This window comes from Podarcis gaigeae, assembly GCF_964106915.1.
Source record: "Podarcis gaigeae genome assembly, chromosome: 10".
Lineage (NCBI taxonomy): Eukaryota > Metazoa > Chordata > Lepidosauria > Squamata > Lacertidae > Podarcis > Podarcis gaigeae.
Window position 1 is genome coordinate 55,747,895 of NC_139686.1, and position 19,515 is coordinate 55,767,409.

The following is a 19,515-nucleotide window of genomic DNA, read 5'->3' on the forward strand; positions in this document are numbered from 1 at the left end:
CACAAAGTAACACACAAATTTATGCTGTCCAATGAATGCTTGGTCCAATGGGAGCCATTAAATGTGTCCAGGGACTCAGCTATACAGCTGCAAATAAAACATTTTAAATGCGTTGTAAAGTGCGATATACAAATGTGAAACTAGATGGTGAGAGTGAGCTATGCCAAATTCAACGTATTTTTTTAAAAAAAATAAAAATTAAAGCATTTTCACAGCGGTTTTTTAATATGTGTGTCGATTCCACCCAGGAGTGGAGTTTCAGTCTACTGTATCTCTAATAGGTGCTATTGCCTTCATCTGACCCCCCCCCCCCATTTCCGTGCATGTGACCTTGTGCTTGAATTATTTCTGTCAGTACTAACTCAAGATCACCTGTGGTGAAATGAAAGCCACGGATTGGCTGAGACATGAAAAGGGGGAATATATAAATTCCCCAAAGCATTTTTTTTAAAAGAGGGTCTATATAGATTAATGGTGTGTTAGCAAAGTTAATCAGTCATATGTGGAGACTGAAAGGAATTCCGGGTTGAGAAGTTCTTTACTCACTTCCTTTCATATTATATGCAGCAATTTGTCTTTGAAGCCCTTATTAGCGCAAACTATGTGAAGGCTATATTACATTTGTTAAATTGTATCCATTTGGGAAATGACATGAGCTTAACAGTGTTGGGGGGGGAATGTGAAAACCAAATAAAAATGGTTTAATTAGTTTTACATCTGTGTCACAAAACCTCATATAAGTTTATGGTTAATTAACTTTTACCGTAATAGTTCAGTGATGTGCTGAAGCATAAAACTTTAATTATTGTACACGTCAACTTTTCAGAAAAAGTTGAAGTGAGGAACAGGTCATGAATAATAAGTAGTTGTTCAGATAACTAGGTATACCTAATTGCACAATTACATTCTAAGTGAAAGGTGATGAAGCATACATATTATTTATTATGGTAAGAAAGCAATTCACATTTTACTGCTGTAATAAAACGCCCTCAGCAATGTATTATTAAGAACACGAAATATTAAAAAGACAATATTTACTAACGGTCTTATAATACACCTGTTTAAACAGGAACTTGTATACTTTTACCTAAAAGAACATTTTGGAATTAAAGGTGCAATCTAAAACACACTTACCTGGGAGAAAGCTTGAACTCAATAGGACCTACTTCTGAGTAGATGCGGTTAGATTCTGCTGTAAGTCTCTTAACTGTGCCTGATTTATGATACCTGTCTAATTAATTCCACGATTTAATCCCATTTTATAGACATAATGAGATATTTCCATGTTTGGTCCTTGCAGCAAAAAGCACAGACTCCCTTCTACACTAGGCAATTGTCAAATAGTTTAAATTTTAGCTTGTGGTCATTTTCCAACATAGCTGTCCAGTGCTTGGACAGAAAATCAGAGGTTCAATCTCTGGGTAGGACTGGGGAAAACTCGTGCCTGAAAGCTTGGCAGGCCAATCCCAGACTATGTAGACTTGGGACTCAGCTAAAGGTAAAGGTAAAGGTACCCCTGCCCGTACGGGCCAGTCTTGACAGACTCTAGGGTTGTGCGCTCATCTCACTCTAGAGGCCAGGAGCCAGCGCTGTCCGCAGACACTTCCGGGTCACGTGGCCAGCGTGACGAAGCTGCTCTGGCAAGCCAGCGCAGCACACGGAAACGCCATTTACCTTCCTGCTAGTAAGCAGTCCCTATATATCTACTTGCACCCGGGGGTGCTTTCGAACTGCTAGGTTGGCAGGCGCTGGGACCGAGCAACGGGAGCGCACCCCGCTGCGGGGATTCGAACCGCCGACCATGCAATCGGCAAGTCCTAGGCGCTGAGGTTTTACCCACAGGGCCACTCGCGTCCCTGGGACTCAGCTATTCAGCTGCAAAGAAACGTTTTAAGTGTGCTTTATACAATGCAACACTAGATGGTGATGGCGGGCCTAATGGAAAATTAAATGTATTTTTAAAAAATGCTTCTTCTTTTTTTAAAAAAAAGCATTTTTAGAATGGTTTTTATATGTGTGTAGATTACACCTTAGTATAAGTCAGTTTCCTGTCTTTCTACATAACATGGATGCTTTTAGTGACCTGTTAGCCTTGCCAGAATTAGAAGTAGAACACAAATACCTACAAATACCTGCAGCAGCTAGGTTGATATCATTTATATGTGGCATATTTTCCCTCAAGTATTTGAAAGTGGCTGATCCATGGTGCCCACTTGTAACGGGGTACTGCTTTCCGTTGTTGGCTTCCTACGGATCTTGGTATTAGTTTTAAGGTATGATTGCGTTTTGTCACTTTAATGATTTTCTATGTGCAAACAGCCCAGAGGTTATTTATGACAACCGGTGGTGTAGAAATTCATTGACTATAAGTAAACAAATAAATAGCCTCTCGGCTGAGCAAAAGCGCTTTGATTTAAGCTGCTTTCTTTCCACAGATGCCTGCAAACATGAGAACATGAAATGCTGCAATATGCTTTTTCGCCCTTAAAGGTTCTTTTCATTGGCGATTCCACCAACAGAGGGATGATGTATTACTTAATAGAGAGAGTGAACGAGACTCTCCAAGAATGGCAAAAGGCTCATGACATGAAGTTCTATCATAACGTGAACAACGGGGACACTTTTATCAGCTACTCCTATTACCCCCAGTTTTGGATTGACGTAAAGCAAAGACCAACCTTCGAAGAGGCTCTCGAGCAGCTGCTACTCAGGTATGATGGAGCGTCTGTTTGCATGGACAGGCGGAGTCCCCAGATCCCGCCGGTCCCCCCGTCATGTGGAATAACGACTCAAGACAACGTGCTATGGGATTAAATTGGCCACAACTTTATTAAATTTCAAATGTGGGTAGACCTTGGCTCAGGCATTGGGCGTTCTCCCTCCCCAGTCCCCAGCCAGGGACCTAGGGAGCATCAGGGTTATCCAGTGTGTGTGGGGGGGGGATGGGCCGGCTCTGGAGAACATATGTTCAAGCAGAGATAGCCGCCCCCGTAACGCCGCCGCCGCAGGGGAGAGCAATGACGACCTTTCGGCGTACGGTCAAAGCCTCCCTTCAGAAAACCCCTTTAACGGGGAACCCTGATATCGCCGCCGCAAAGAGGGAGATGGACAAAAGGATTCCGCCCAAGGCCTGATACCGCAAAAGTTGTGACGTTTTGCTACAGGAAAGGCGAAACCTGCCAATGCAGGGTTTAACAGCGACCTTAACGTAGCAGCGCCCGCATACCTGTGAAGAAAAGTTAACCTGCAAAACCTGTGAAGAAAAGTTAACCTGCAAAATAAGACATTAACTGAGGGTGGGTAGGATGGGAGAAGCTCTGGAGCCAAGAGAAGATTCCCAGGTAAGATCCTCCCTCTATTGTGTGGGCAGGTAATCCCTCCCCTACCTGGCCTGGTCTCCTTGGCAACGCTTCCCTCAGGTGGGATTGGACAACTGACTGAGGTAGGCGGAGACCTCCAGGTATCCCACCTGAAGGAAGGCAAAGCCAAGCCTAGGCTGTTGGAGCCGCTCCAGATCTAGGGGCTGCGTGCATCCACGCAAAGGGCGCCCCCCGTTTTAAGCGGGGAGCGGTCATTCCCAAGGTATCATTCCATTTTTGACAGTGATTCACTTGATTTCCTTGCATCCGATGTCTCTATGCCAGCATTTTCTAGCCCATGGGTAGGCAATCTAAGGCCCGGGGGCTGGATCCAGCCCAATCACCTTCTAAATCTGGCCCACGGACGGTCCAGGAATCATCATGTTTTTACATGAGTAGAATGTGTCCTTTTATTTAAAATGCATCTCTGGGTTATTTGTGGGGCATAGGAATTTATTCATTATTTTTTTCAAAATATATTCCAGCCCCCCCCCCCAAGGTCTGAGGGGCAGTGGACCGGCCCCCTGCTGAAAAAGTTTGCTGACCCCTGCTCTAGCCACAAGAGGGAAGGAATTTGTGAGAGGTTCTGAGTCTCTTGGAGACGTTTTATGCAATTCTTGTATCAATGAGAAGGAATTACTACTTAGGGTGCCAACTATAGGGGGCAGAAGGGGCTTTGGTCCCTTCAATATTTGTGGACAGGTAGCTGAGACCCCCCCCCCCAATTTTGAGGGCGCTGCCACCCCTGCCGCCAGGCAAACATGGGCAAGCATTGGCATATATCCACGGCATGTTCGGAAGATCACCCTCCATGCATCCCATCCCCCACTGCCAACACAAGAGCGTTGGCAGGACACATCACATGATGCTGGGATCCCTCAATGGGGGGCGGGCAAGTCGGCAGCCCTTATTACTATAATGCAGAACTTCAGTAACTGCCTCTAGGTCTACATTATTATTTTTAGTTATTGAATTTATATTCCGCCCTATACCCAGGGGTCTCAGGGCGGTTCACAGAAAAGAGCACAACATATATAATCAGAATAAAAACAACAACCCAATAACACCCCCCCCCCCAGAAAAGAGCCCCATTTTAGAAGGGCATAGAATGTACAGGGCACAGACCTACACTGGCTCCCAGTACGTTTCCGAGCACAATTCAAAGTGTTAGTGCTGACCTTTAAAGCCCTAAACGGCCTCGGTCCAGTATACCTGAAGGAGCGTCTCCACCCCCATCGTTCTGCCCGGACGCTGAGGTCCAGTGCTGAGGGCCTTTTTGGCGGTTCCCTCACTGTGAGAAGTGAGGTTACAGGGAACCAGGCAGAGGGCCTTTTCGGTAATGGCACCCACCCTGTGGAACACCCACCCGCCAGATGTCAAAGAGAAAAACAACTACCAGACTTTTAGAAGACATCTGAAGGCAGCCCTCTTTAGGGAAGCTTTTAATGTTTAACAGACCACTGTATTTTAATACTTTGTTGGAAGCCGGCCAGAGTGGGCGGGGTATAAATAATAAATTCTATTCTATTCTATTCTGTTCTGTTCTGTTCTGTTCCGTTCCGTTCCGTTCCGTTCCGTTCCGTTCCATTCCATTCCATTCTGTTCTAAATCAAATCAGCCAAAGGCCTGGTTAAAAAGGAACATTTTTGCCTGGCGCCTAAAGGTGTATAATGAAGGCACCAGGCAAACTTCCCCAGGGAGAGCATTCCACAGATGGGGAGCCACTGCAGAGAAGGCCCATTCTCATGTTGCCACCCTCCAGACCTCTTGAGGAGGTGGCACACAAAGGAGGGCCTCAGAAGATGATCTCAGGGTCTGGGTAGGTTCATAGGGAAACAGGCGGTCCTTGAGGTATTGCGGTCCTGAGCCATACATCACACTCTGCCTCTTAGTGATGTATCATCTGACACAGATTTCTTCTTCTTGCCCCCCTTCAGTAGTATTCCATGGGTATTGTGAAGAGGTCACCCTGTAACCTCCTTCGAATTCCAGTGCAATGCTGATATCTTGGCACAATGCTGAAATTCTCTTCCGTGTATGTGTGTGTGTGCGCGCGCGCACGCGCTGCTTTTGCCAGATATATATCTAGATTTGTGCAAAATGAAAACGAGAAAAAGTATAACTACTTAATATGTCTCTAATTTCTTTAAGCTTATGTAACTTTAAATGACGTCAGCCGTTTGTGGCCAGGAATGGCCTGTAGGGTTGGCTGAAGTGAATGCTTGCCATCTGTTCTGATTCTGCGGCAGGGTATATTTTGTGGTTTTGGCATTCTTCTTTATTTCAGATCACAGCCGCTAGAGAACACAGACCAGACTATATTAGTTGTCGGTGGTGTCCAATGGCTCAATTTCAACCACTTACATATTATTCAAAAAGTGCTGAAGCGGTAAGTGTCCACGCTACAGTCTTTCATTGCTGTTCTTACACCAAACTGTAAAATAACTTCCACTTCAATTCGCATGATGACTTCTCCGTGCCTAGGAGGTTTTCAGGCAGTCATCTTCACAGAACCCATTCTTCCAAAGGATTTCAATACCTTTTCTAGTGCTCTATGCAGTGGGGGGAGGCCCTAGGAGCGGTTGCCCTGGGCGCAAAATTGTTAGGGGTGCAAAATTTCAACACCCCGTGCTGCCTCAATATAACTGTGTGCTTCAGTTGAAAATGGGTTTCTACATGTGAACCGGGAAGTGACCTCTTCTAGGGTTGTCATATTTCAAACAGTGAAAATCTGGTGAGAAAAGCTCCTTTTTTGCCCAAAAGTTGTTGGATGTTGCTGCAGGCTGCAGTATTTCTGGGAAAATCAGGACATATGCCAACCTTCCCTCTCCAGACAACAGAACAACTCTTCTTTTATTAGCTCTAGGGCTGCAATCTGCTGGGTGGTGGGGATGCCATTAGACAGTGGAATGTGCATACGTACCCCCTTCATGTGGCCCCGGCACTAGCAACCCAAGCTATGCCACTGCCTCCATCTCTGTCCTCTTGCAACCTTCATTTTTAGCCTGTGAATTATGGAATGACATGCATTTCTTTTGTATTAGGGCATGTTGTTTTTTTAAAAATATTTTTATTAGACAGTTTCAACAGAACAAATTATCAATCCAAATAATCAATTACATTATTTTCCACCTTTTTATCCCCCCTCCCCATCCCTCCCTCTACCCCTCACCAAAGACTCCCCTCAGCTCACCTCTCTGATTTGTTTGCACAGATTATTCTCTGCATGTTAAAGTTTGTACATATCATTACCTTATCTGTCAAATAGTCTATTAATAAAATTGTGGATGTTTATTCAAAACCTGCCGAGGAGTCCATGCCATTTTGTTGTTTTTTTAAATAGCTTGTAAAAAGTTCCCAATCTTCCTTGAAGTTACGATTGTCCTTCTCACGTAGTTTATGTGTCAACTTTGCCAACTCTGTATAACTCATCAGTTTTTCGTATTAGGTCATGTTTTCATTTGCCAGTGCTTTGCTACTGTTGTAAGCCATTTTGAGCTTACTTTGGTTGCTGGGAAGGTGTCACACAAATACCAGACAGATTCCAATGAAAAAAAAAACCCTACTCACCAAAATGAACTACAATTCACTGACAAAACATGATCGGGAATGTAGCGTGGTGATAGCCAAGGGCTTGCGAACCCTGTGCTACACTTTTGATAGCTCATATCCTCAGTATCAAACTGGCTGCTCCCAGAAAAAAACAAACAGACATCATTTTATCTGATTCTGCATTGTATGGGACATTATACGAAATGGAGACAAAAGTAAGAGGTGTTTATGGTACGTCAGTTTTATATATCTGTAAATAAAAGGTGTGTGTTTTATTTCATTTGATACACAGGGCGAATCTGTCAAATATCCTGGTAGTGATAAAATCCCTGGGAATGGGCTTTCACCTGCCAGTGGATGGAGTGCATTTCTTGTCACCAGTAAGTTAAAAAAATTCCTCCGTTAGGATGGTTTTGCAATTTTATTTTGTTTGACCCGTTGCTCCTCAGAAGTATGGTGGGGCACTTTCCTGTTGAGCACAGCTGCTATGCCCATACAACATTATATTTTGCCAGGTGATGTGATGTGCCTCATCCTAATCACGTAGAATCGTAGAACTGTAGAGTTGGAAGGGACCACGAGGGTCATCTAGTCCAACCCCCTTCAATGCAGGAATCTTTTGGCCCAATGTGGGGCTTGAACCCTGAGTCTCCTGCTCTACTTACTGAACTAGATGGTGCTGCATGCTTTGGTATTACTAATACAGCGGTACCTTGGTTGTCGGACGGCTTGGCTCTCAAACAAATCAGCTCCCGAATGCTGCAAACCTGGAAGTGAGTGTTCTGGTTTGTGAACGCTTTTCGGAAGCCGAACATCTGACGTGGCTTCCGCAGCTTCCGCAGCTTCCGCAGCTTCCGCAGCTTCCGCAGCTTCTGCTTGAGTGCAGGAAGCTCCTGCAGCCAATCGGAAGCCGCGCCTTGGTTTTTGAATGGTTTCGGGAGTCGAAAGGACTCCCGGAACGGATTAAGTTCGACAACCAAGGTACCACTGTACCTTTATTTTATTTTATTTTATTTCATTTTTAACTGTATATCTTATACCTTTATTGTTTTAAAATAGATAAATTTCTGCCAGGAAAGCAAACAAACCAACAGACAAACATACAATCAAATAAACAAACTATAAATTGACAAACAGACAGTAGCAGCAGCACTGTACCTTAATTTTAACGAGGCTCCCTAAATTGGCTTTAAATCCAAACTCTTGGCCAGAAGGAGTTAATGTTTGGCCTGGTTTGGAAGCCCTTTCCCTTAAATCCTGATGAGCAACCTCTCTATGAATATTCAGTGATTAAAGAAATGTACTTTGCACCTGCCTAGAGGCCCATTCATATTTTCTTACGTCAAGTGTTTCAGAGTTGAGCCTTGGCATTGAAAGCAGGTTCTAGGGATAGTTCGTATCCACAATTTAAGCCCCTTCATCCATTCTGTCAACCACCAAAATAAAAACATGTTTATACAGTACCATACAATTACTATCATTTATGGCTTTCAGGCTATGTACCATCTATTCATTTGTTACTGTAGAACAGCTTTACATACCAAATGTATTAAATCTATTCTCCCAGGCTTTTGGCTAATTAAACAGATTGTAGCCTTTTAAACTGTTGGGGGTGGGTATGGCTTTCGTTTGTTACTATGGTATGTATTTTTGTGTTTTAATGTTGTAAACCACCCTGTGATCACCGGGTGAGTCAATCAATCAATCAAATAAATAAAATATAAAAATAATAAAAATAAAAATCAACCAAATAAATAACATAATAAAATAATAAAAATTAAAAAAAGGAAAAAAATTGGGGGGAAATTTAAATGCATGCAATGTGGTGTGGTAGAATTCTGTTTATAGTCCCAAACTACCACACTGGAGCACAGCACTTTTTGCACCTTCTCATTTGTAAGTTTGGGGTTCAGTTATTTAAAAAGGTGTGACATCTAAGGGACAGAATATTTCCTCCTCTGTTCCTCCCTCTCTTTTGAAGAAATACATGTTTGAGCTTAACTATTTGCTGGGGGAAACACTGATCAAATAACTCAAGATAAAATATTATCTTTTCTCCAGCCCAACACGTGTATATAATATCCATATGCTTACTGTCCCAATGATAACATGTCTTGATATAACCAAAAGCTGGATAAATGAGATAATATGAGATGACTTGATTTCAATTGCAGGCCGAAGTGCGAGATCTGTGGAAGGAAAACCAAGCTATTTTGAACACTGCAAAGCAATATGGCTACGAAGTGGTTGATACTTTTATTATTACCATGGGACGGTACAAGGAGTTTTTGCAAGGGAAGTGCGGGTGCCATTTTCACGAGGTAATCACTTGTCATTTAATCCTTGACGCGAGCCAAGGGCGTCCATGCCAAAGCAAGATTGGGGAGCAATAATTGGGGGAGGGGCTAAACAAGGCCACAACATTACAGTGGTACCTCGGGTTAAGTACTTAATTCGTTCCGGAGGTCCATTCTTAACCTGAAGCTGTTCTTAACCTGAAGCACCACTTTAGCTAATGGGGCCTCCTGCTGCCGCCGTGCCGCTGGAGCACAATTTCTGTTCTCATCCTGAAGCAAAGTTCGTAACCCGAGGTAATATTTCTGGGTTAGCGGAGTCTGTAACCTGAAGCGTATATAACCTGAAGCGTATGTAACCCGAGGTACCACTGTATTGTGAATAGAGCATCTCTAGTTTGCCATGGCCTTTGAACGTCCCAACTGCTGTCCGAACTAACCCTAAGCTGCTTTTGTGGATCCCGCTAGCAAGCTGGGAGCATGGACATTGGCTTTTCCCCACCGTGCACCCCAACTGGGGCAGATGTTTTTCAGCACCCATCCAAGAGCCACATGCTCCCTCCTGCTCCCTGCTGGGACGGTGGTGCCGAGGGGCCTTGAGCCAATTAGAGGGCTATATTTTGTCAAGAAAGATTTACCTAGACAGCATCTTAAAAAGCAGAGACATCACCTTGCCAACAAAGGTCCGTATAGTTAAAGCTATGGTTTTCCCAGTAGTGATGTATGGAAGTGAGAGCTGGACCATAAAGAAGGTTGATCGCCAAAGAATTGATGCTTTTGAATTATGGTGCTGGAGGAGACTCTGGAGAGTCCCATGGACTGCAAGAAGATCAAACCTATCCATTCTTAAGGAAATCAGCCCTGAGTGCTCACTGGAAGGACAGATCGTGAAGCTGAGGCTCCAATACTTTGGTCACCTCATGAGAAGAGAAGACTCCCTGGAAAAGACCCCGATGTCAGGAAAGATGGAGGGCACAAGGAGAAGGAGACGACAGAGGACAAGATGGTTGGACAGTGTTCTCGAAGATACCAGCATGAGTTTGACTAAACTGCGGGAGGCAGTGGAAGACAGAAGTGCCTGGCATGCTCTGGTCCCTGGGGTCATGAAGAGTCGGACACGACTAAACGACTAAACAACAACAACATTTTGTCAAGCTTTGGTGCAAAGATTTGCAATGCAAGCACACCGAGACAACCCACACTAGGGCTTCAGACGTTATGCTGCATCCCTGAATGCACTTACTAGTAAGCCCCATTGACTTTCACATGAGTAATCATGCATAGAAATGCAGAATGAGGGACCAGGGATGGAGAATTTGTGCTTGTGCTCATTGAACTGAGAAGGCGCATTGAGAGATTCTGTCAGCACCGGGCTGATCTGTATCTCGATCCGCAGATCCCTACAGCAGACCTCTCTATCCGCATGCATTTACACACTTCTTTCCCTTGGCAGGTGCTAATCGCAAAGAGATTTGAGATTTCCCCAAAGATACCATTTAAAGCGCATTAAGCAATCTCTCTGCGTACATTACAGCACTTTGCTTGCAATCAGAAATAGCTGGTGGGCAGTCCCCCCCTTGTAATTTTATCTGGTCTTTTATGGTCCTGCTAAATATTAAGCCAGGTAAAATGTCATTCCAACAGGGAAGAAAAGAATAATGCTTTCAAGGGCAGATATGACACATTTCAGGGTGATATCTCCGTATTGGATTTGGTTCATACTTGTACGCAGTATAGCATGCTCCATAATGAAGACCTTAATTATGCTAGATGGCACCAAATTGGTCATGGAACCTGACCTCTTGGGGGTGGAGGTTGGTTTATTGTGGCAAACTGTGCTCCTGGCCCTCAAACCATGTCTGGAGAATAGAACATTCCCTCAAGAAGACAAAAGTTAGCCATCTCTTAAACTGCCATTTAGGTAAAGGTAAAGGGACCCCTGACCATTAGGTCCAGTCGTGGCCGACTCTGGGGTTGCGGCACTCATCTCGCTTTATTGGCCGAGGGAGCCGGCGTACAGCTTCCGGGTCATGTGGCCAGCATGACTAGGCCGCTTCTGGCGAACCAGAGCAGAGCACGGAAACGCTGTTTACCTTCCCGCTGGAGTGGTACCTATTTATCTACTTGCACTTTGAGGTGCTTTCGAACTGCTAGGTTGGCAGGAGCAGGGACTGAGCAATGGGAATCCCCACCCCGTTGTGGGGATTCGAACCGCCAACCTTCTGATTGGCAAGTTCTAGGCTCAGTGGTTTAACCCACAGCGCCACCTGCGTCCCTAAAAAACTGCCATTTAGCCCATCTAAAAGACATGGAAAGTACCTTCAATATTTAAGGCTGATCCCGCAATATTTTTGAGGAATGCCTTTCCATCTGCGCAAGTTAGAATACCCACTGCCAGCTGATCACCTCTATCCTGCTAAGCCCCATGTTGTCATCCCCAAAAGCTGCTCCTGAGAGTTTGGGGGCCCTCTGGAACAGTATGGGATAAAGCATAGGGTTGCTTTGAAAATCCGGACACAAAAGTTTGAGCTTTTTCAGGCAAAGTTGTTGAAATTTGCCAAAATCTACACTTCCGACATGGGCTGCCATACATTTGGGTTTTACCGGACATTTCAGCGATTTCCGCCAGGACGCTGTTTATGAGGGATGAATACCAGCTATGTCTGGGAAATGTAGATTGGACCCTGATTTGTGCTAGTGGAAGCCCTTTTTTGCTGAGGCAAGCGTCTCCATTGGATACAAACCTCAGAGTTAACATATCATGGAACCACTCTGCTTCTTAGAGGAGCCTCAATGGGATAGCACTTCAAAGCACATCAACATATTGTTTTGTCTGGAGCTGATGCGCTGAAATGAAAGGAAGAGGAGAAGCAGCTGCGTCGGCTGGTTTGGTTTCAGGTGTTTGACTTCAACCAGAATGATCCCTGCTGTGAAAAGCAGGACGGTGCACTCAGAGATTATCAGTCATGGAGCATTTCAAAATGAAACAGTTGAAGAATTAGAGGAGGCAGGTCAATCTGCAGTCACGTCAAAACGCTCAAGTTGCTCAGAAGTGAAAAGGGATAGCGGCAGCAGGTCTCTGAGCCCTGAAGCTCAAGCAGTGCTACTTGACAACACGGGTGATGACGTTCCATGCTTCAAAATTATCACGAACTATTTTGTAGATGGCGGCGTGTGGAGACTCTGCGGCTAAGAGCTCCCTGGAGGGGAGTCAGGGTTTGTTAGGATGAATTATTTATAGCCGATATGAAATGCTGTTATATACTAAGCTTGGATCCTAGAACAATAGGCAGGTGGAATCCTAAAATGCAACAACTGATTGGCTTGCAGGAGAAGACCAATCAGGCTCCAGAAAGAAGTTAATCAGCCTATGAGGCTAATCCAAAATAAAGCAGAAATAGAATCTAGCTATCCCTCCGCAATTCATCCATAGCTTAAATGGGTGCTGCATTCCGTTACCCTGAAGCACCCGTATGAAAGTTTCACAAGCACATTTTCTTTCTTTTTTAGGTGGTGAAATCTAAAGCTTCTGAAGGAAGCTCTCCCATGGCAATGATGTTATCGAGGCCCTATGCTCTGGGCAAATTTTTCAACAGCCAAAGCAACCTGATGAAACTGCAAGCCTACGCCTCAAATTCTCAGTCCCCTTATCATGTGCGAGGTCCAATAAACCAGGTGTATTCAGAAATCCTCCTCAGCCGCATTTGTGCAAATGACAGGAAGGTTCTTGGAATGTAACTTTGCTCGGCTGAAGTGCCTGGTTCCAGGCTCCTCTCTTTCCCATGTGGCGATACACAGGCCATACCAGATTTGGCTATTATTTTTTTTACACACTTCTCTGAGTGGCTGAACACACCAGCATAACTCAAGACATGTGGCACTTTCCGCAAAGCCTTATAAAATCAAGATGTGTCCACATGTATCTGTGGTTTCAGAATGGGAGACAGAGAAGCACGAGAAATGGCAGTGAAGGCAAAGAGAGGGGGAGACGTTACTTGAAATATTGCCAAATGTTTAAACAGTTGTAAGCTAAGTAAATGTAATGTTATATAGGATGTGATATATGTTGCTCAAGTTTAGGTACGGATTAGAATGCTATATTGCCGGTGAAACAAATCTCATTCCATTTTGAAGAGTTTTATGGCATAGCAAAATAGTAGTACAAGAATATGCACTTAAGAACAGGCATCACATCTTCATCTATAGAACCAGATGTCCATTTCTAGCATTTGCACTTAGGTAATGATGGCAAACAGGTCCTGTAGTCCTAAGGGCCAACACAGACACGACATGGGAGTGCCATGACTGGAGATTGTGAAATCATTTTCTTGTCCAAATTACCCTGTAGGCAGGTTGCTTTAGATCTGAGCTGCAAGTTAACTTAACCTCCCTATTGCAGCACTAATTAAAATCGCACACATGTCCCACAGCTGTTTTTTGAACAAGAAAATGACCTTGGGTGCTCCAATCACATCACGTCTAGTTTGGCCCTAAATATGTTGTTTCGTACCTCTTGGTCCTCCTTAATTTATGAACTATTCTTGGATGTGAGAGGAGAACTTCTCCAAACACCCACAAGTGTGCAGCCATGGAGAAGCCACTCGTTTTATTGGAGCTTTACAACAATTTTTTTTTAAAAAAAGGGAGCAGAGACTTGGCACGTTTTGGATTGCACAATAGCTAATACAAGGTGTGACCAGAATGGTGAATGGTCACAGAAATCGGACAGTAAGAAATATTCTAGCATACAATTGGCTTCAGAAACCCACGAAATGCTCACAATTGTGTACAGAGATGAAGTTGTGTGGCAAGTTCCCGCCTCCCCCCAGTAAGAATAAAGACACAGGACACAGTTATTTAAGGTTAATGGGCTAAAATTGGCCACAACTTTATTGGTTACAGGTAAGAGCGGTATTGGCTTAGGCATTGGTCCTATCAGATTATCCGGCTTCAGCCTGTTTGCTTGAACACCGGAAAGGGTTAACACCAGCAGGGGGAGCCCTGCTGATGCACATCAACTAGGAAGTCCCCCAGGGTCACCAATCAGGGGCGCGCTTTAGGCCCTGGCCTCCATAGGCTTCGGACAAGGCAACGCCCCCCGGAATCCTTTACCGGGCTACCCTTCCATATTTGGGGGAGGTGATGGCGCTCCTCCCCCCCCAACACATCTACATAACAATACCCCTACCAATGCCTAACTGCCAAAAGCAAGGAGTTGTGACGATTTGCTACGAGGTAGGCGAAAAACCAAATGGCCAGTGCCAATTTGCCAAGTGGAAACCGGCAAACCATTGAAGATGACCCTCCGTCTGTCAGACCGTTGACAAGCAGAACAGCGGCAAATGTCAACAGAGTTTGTGAGTTATTGATGCGGGATTGGTGTTTGTCCGTCCGAATGATGGCAGAAGAATTGCATATTCCGAGTGAAATCGTTACTGAGGTTACTGAGTTGTCCCACCCTCCATATTCTCCCAATCTGGCCCCACCAGATTTATTTCTTTTTCCAAAACTGAAATCTGCACTGAAAGGGCACAGATTTTCTAACATTTCACACCTCCAAGCTGCTGTCACGAGGGATCTGAAAGCAGTACGAAAAGAGGACTTCTCCAGAAGTTTCCAACAGTTCTACAAACATTGTCAACGGTGCATTGTATCAGAGAGGGCCTACTTTGAAGGCCTGTAAGGTATGTATGTTCGAATATTTCTCGCTGTCCGATTTCTGTGACCATTCACCGAACTTTCTGGTCACACCTTGTAGCAAAGCCACCAAAGCCACCTAGTGAGTTAGTGCCTGATACCAAGTTTGGACAGAGGACTTTCTGGCTCACAGTCTGAGCCATCACAATACCTCAACTCTCTGTTTTGCTTATGACTGTGACTTCCTGTGCTATGTTGGAAGACTCTCCCAAAGGTCAGAAGCAGCATGGCGGATGCTTCCAGCACCCAAAAATTACAGGCAGAGCTTGTTGAACTGATATTTGGAACCCTGCTATGAGTCAGAAGGTCCATAGACTGCATGTGCAATTTCTCATAGAGTTCTGGAAAACCCCAAGTGGCAGCCTCCCCTCATTTGGCCAAGTGTGTGCCACCAACCATCACACCTATAAAATGAAGGGACAATTTCCACATTTCCCAGTGGATGACCTCAGAATTTGCACATATAATAAGCCCTGCCCTTATTTGCATTCAATTTGCAAGCTCACCATTTCCCTCTCATTGTAGGCTTAAAGAAATAAATACATAATTTGTCGCAGAAATAATTCATACATTGACTCCAGCATGAAAGATGCTGCAGTAGGGCCAAAGGTATGTTTGTGGGGGGAAGGCAGGCCTGTTTTATTGTACAGTCTTAAAAATCACTACCTTTTATCTTTAGATTTCTGAATATTAATTCTGATTGTGTTCTTTATATATATATATATTTCTTTTCTACATTATGTGGTTTCTTGTGACTGGGTTTTCTTGCAATGGAAGCAAAAACTTAGAGAGGGTTGCTTATACAAAGATGTTTATATTCATAGTAATATTAAAGTGGGACTCGGGTTCCTTTTTTATTAAGGATGAATTTTGGTCGTGTTATAGTTCATGCTGGCAAATGTGCAATGCAGTTTCTGCATAATCACCATTGTATGGTTTTCCTATGCTGTAGTACATTGTGTTTAATTTTCCTCAGATGCTGCTGTTTCGAAAGCGACCCAGGCTATATTTTTATACGTATATTTTTATATGAAGTTATCACTATAGCATGAAAGCCCACTGGCATTTAATGTAATAATTAGTGTGGACCAGATATTTTCATAAGTAGTTGCTCATCAGTGATAAAAGTAAATGTGTAGAAAAGGAGTCTGATCAGTATATTATGTGGTACAAGATTTCCATGAGATAATGTTTGTTTGTTTGATGCACATCCTGGTATGTGAAGAGATCAGGAGAAAGTATCCCTTTATTGTGTGCTGTCTTCATCACGACCAATTATAGAATATATTGCGGTACTCAGTTTTTAAATTTCAAAATTTTCTCTAGCATAACCTTCCTCATATTTTGGACCACAGCTTCCCTCAGTCCCAGCCAGCATAACCAATGAACTCAAATGATGCAGAAGTATTTCATTGGCAATAGGTCACAATGAAGTTATGAAGTTGTGCCTTTAGTCACTAGTTCCCTGAAACTGTTCAACTAACACAGGGTTGCCATATTTCCAAAATTTCCCAGACATATATGGCATTCGGCCATCAGAAACAAGGGTCCGGGTAGAAATTGCTGAAATGTCTGAGAAAATCCATACCCTTGTCGGAAGTGTAGATTTTGATGAATTCCCTTCAAAATACCTTTAAAACTTCATTATTATTTTAGATTGGGGGGGGGGGATTGTGTCTGGATTTTCACTTTTTGAAATATGGCAACCCTAACTAACTTCTAACACTTCTTCTTGGGTAAACAACTTTTCCAAATAATTCCACAGTGAATTAGCACAATTTGGTGTGACCAAAGAGTCAAAATGCACGTGGGTGAAGCAGTCGTTTCACCAAAACAGCTCGCAGTTATTTCAATGAGTTCAGGAACACTTTTTTCCATAGTCAGTGGAAACAGAAATTTAAGACACGAGCTTTGCCTTTGTGCATCTGCACCTTCTGCTTGGTTAATGGTAGCTGATATGAATTTTGCATACTTTTTGCTTGGTACAATCTGTGCCACTTTAGATGGGAATAGGGTCCTGCAAGCTTTCAAGGAAAGGTGATCCCTTCCACTCCTTGAAAAATCATTGCTGATTAGAAAGGGCTTTGTCAGTCTCAGGCCTGTGTCTAATCTTCCAAACAATTTAAGGCATTCACAGATGAAATATCTGCTCTCAATCCATTTGTCCGACTTCTGACCTGGTTGTGACACAGAGACAGGTTTAGGAGCCTAGGTGGATAAACTGTGCTTCCAGACTGATAGGGAAATAATTATCTTGGCCACAACACAGTGCACAGCTTTGGCATGGCATGGGGTGGTGATCCTGCTATCAATGGGTCTGACTGCTAGCCAATGTTCACATATGAGGAATTAGCTGGGATGTCTTTCCCACTTACACCCCTCTAGCAACCTGGGGGTTCAGCAACCTAATGCCCCTCCCTGAGCTAGGGCTGCAGGCAAAGGTGCCACCACAAGATCCATTAAGGGAATTCCCTCTGAGGAAAGTGGGGCACCCATTACCTGGTTAACCCAGCTATAGATGCTGCCCAATGCCTCTCCCACGGCTACCAAGCTGAGACAATAAATGTTAATAGTCCCAACCCCTGCATTGCAATGAGGAAGGTAAAATCACTAAAATTTCTTCCCAGCCCTGTTAACCATGGGCTGACCACTGTCCAGAGCCATGCACTTTATGGAAACCCACCAAGTGGCAAAATATGGAGAGCAAGAAAATGAGGGATGGCAGAGAAGTTGTTGACCAAACTATTGGAGACCCATAGCCGGGGCCGTATGCATAGTCCAGGAGGGGAACAAAGGAAAGAAGTCTTTTCTCTGGCCAACTCTGCTGGCCGCATCTCTGGTCCTAAAAACACCTACATTGGCTCCCAGTACATTTCCAAGCACAATTCAAAGTGTTGGTGCTGACCTTGAAAGCCCTAAAAGGCCTTGGCCCAGTATACCCGAAGGAGTGTCTCCACCCCCATCGTTTAGCCCAGACACTGAGGTCCAGCTCTGAGGGCCTTCTGGCGGTTCCCTCACTGCGAGAAGCCAAGTTACAGGGAACCAGGCAGAGGGCCCTTCTCGGTAGTGGCACCTGCCATATGGAATGCCCTCCCATCAGATGTCAAGGGGATAAACAACTATTTGTCTTTTAGAAGACATCTGAAGACATCCCTGTACTGGGAAGTTTTTAATGTTTGATGTTTTAGCGTGCTTTAAATATTCTGTTGGGAGCCGCTCAGAGTGGCTGGGGAAACCCAGCGAGATGGGCAGGGTATAAATAGTAAGTTATTATTACTATTTCAGGAGGTCAATTGGGGCTTTTGATTGGTCAGCCAAGGCAGATTGATTTGAACCCCCGTGTGGCAGGTTGGCAGCATGAGAGACGCCTGGCAGCCACATCGTAACATGCTAGGGAACTTGCTCCCTCCTGCAAATTGGGATCCCCAGGGAAGACAGAGACCTGAGATTCGTATTAGATGGAGTTTAGCCAACGTTCGCTGTTCTGCACCATTTACCAGAGGTGTGCAATCAGTAACATTACCCAAATGGGGATGAAGGAAAAATTACCCTTGAAACACGCTCCTACTTAACTCCAAACTTAGTGCTTAATTGAGAGCAAGAGAATGCTGTTCCGAGGGAAATGAAACCATTGAATCCGGTGGGGTAAACCTTAGCCAAGTCCCAACAAGCAAGGCAAAAATTAATTTCATGAATGTCTCCTACAGTGACTTGTTTGTATATCCATGGGCTTGCCAACTGTTATACCATACATTATAGTTTCTTTATGAACTCACATATTCAGTATTTTTAATGGGACGCCTTTTGTTTAAGAACACAGGAAAAGAGATTTATGGCACTGCTTGCTGCTATTAAGATCTGCAATTGCATACAGCATACATTACTGTCGTTGCAGAATATGTGGAGACCTGTATGTCCAATCTGAAAACTGTATACTTATGGTTGTTGTTGAATAAATAAAGCACAAATATTTTAACAGACCATCAATCGGAAACTTTTTTTAGTAATTTATTAGTGTGTCTTTTTATTTTATGATTTCCCTTAAATATGCCTAAGGTAAAGGTAAAGGATCCCTAACAGTTAAGTCCAGTCATGAATGACTCTGGGGTTGTGGCGCTCATCTCACTTTTCCCGGGTCATGTGGCCAGCATGACTAAGCTGCTTCCGGTGAACCAGAGCAGCGCATGGAAACGCTATTTACCTTCCTGCCGTAGTGGTACCTATTTATCTACTTGCACTTTGACGTGCTTTCAAACTGCTAGGTTAGCAGGAGCTGGGACCAAGCAATGGGAGCTGACCCCGTTGCGGGGATTCGAACCGCCGACCTTCCAATCGGCAAGCCCAAGAGGCCCAGTGGTTTAGACCACAGCGCCACCCGCATCCTTTAAATGCACGTACTCCTTCCTTAATACAAGCTTCAGCTCCAGACAACGATAAGAAGAGTGACCTCTTGTCTCTAATACCTTTCTATTCCAGACATTACAAGACTGGACTGACATTGGGCAGCAATTTTCATGGATGATAAAAAGGAAAATAACAATAACAGACCCAATACTTTAAAAGAAGCGCCTGCAGACTGCAATCCTGTATACACCTTCATAGGATGAAGTTCT

The 19,515-nt window shown here is 44.1% G+C and overlaps 1 protein-coding gene across 6 annotated transcripts in view; it reads left to right on the top strand.

Moving 5' to 3' along the window:
- The window catches only part of CPED1 (cadherin like and PC-esterase domain containing 1), a 133,425-nt gene extending 114,536 nt beyond the window's left edge, over positions 1-18,889 (top strand). Inside the window, exons 20-26 of one of the 6 annotated variants that reach the window (XR_014555343.1) lie at positions 2,491-2,711; positions 5,647-5,748; positions 7,204-7,291; positions 9,086-9,232; positions 12,716-14,009; positions 14,445-16,227; positions 16,278-18,889. Coding sequence is in view for 1 of the 6 variants with exons in the window: in XM_083699068.1 (XP_083555194.1) it covers positions 2,491-2,711; positions 5,647-5,748; positions 7,204-7,291; positions 9,086-9,232; positions 12,716-12,943 (786 nt within the window). In the remaining 5 variants the exon portion in view is untranslated. Of the gene's footprint in view, positions 1-2,490; positions 2,712-5,646; positions 5,749-7,203; positions 7,292-9,085; positions 9,233-12,715 lie in introns of all 6 variants that reach the window. The other 5 variants (XR_014555345.1, XR_014555341.1, XR_014555342.1 and 2 more) reach the window with 5 other exon arrangements.
- Positions 18,890-19,515: the final 626 nt, after the last annotated feature.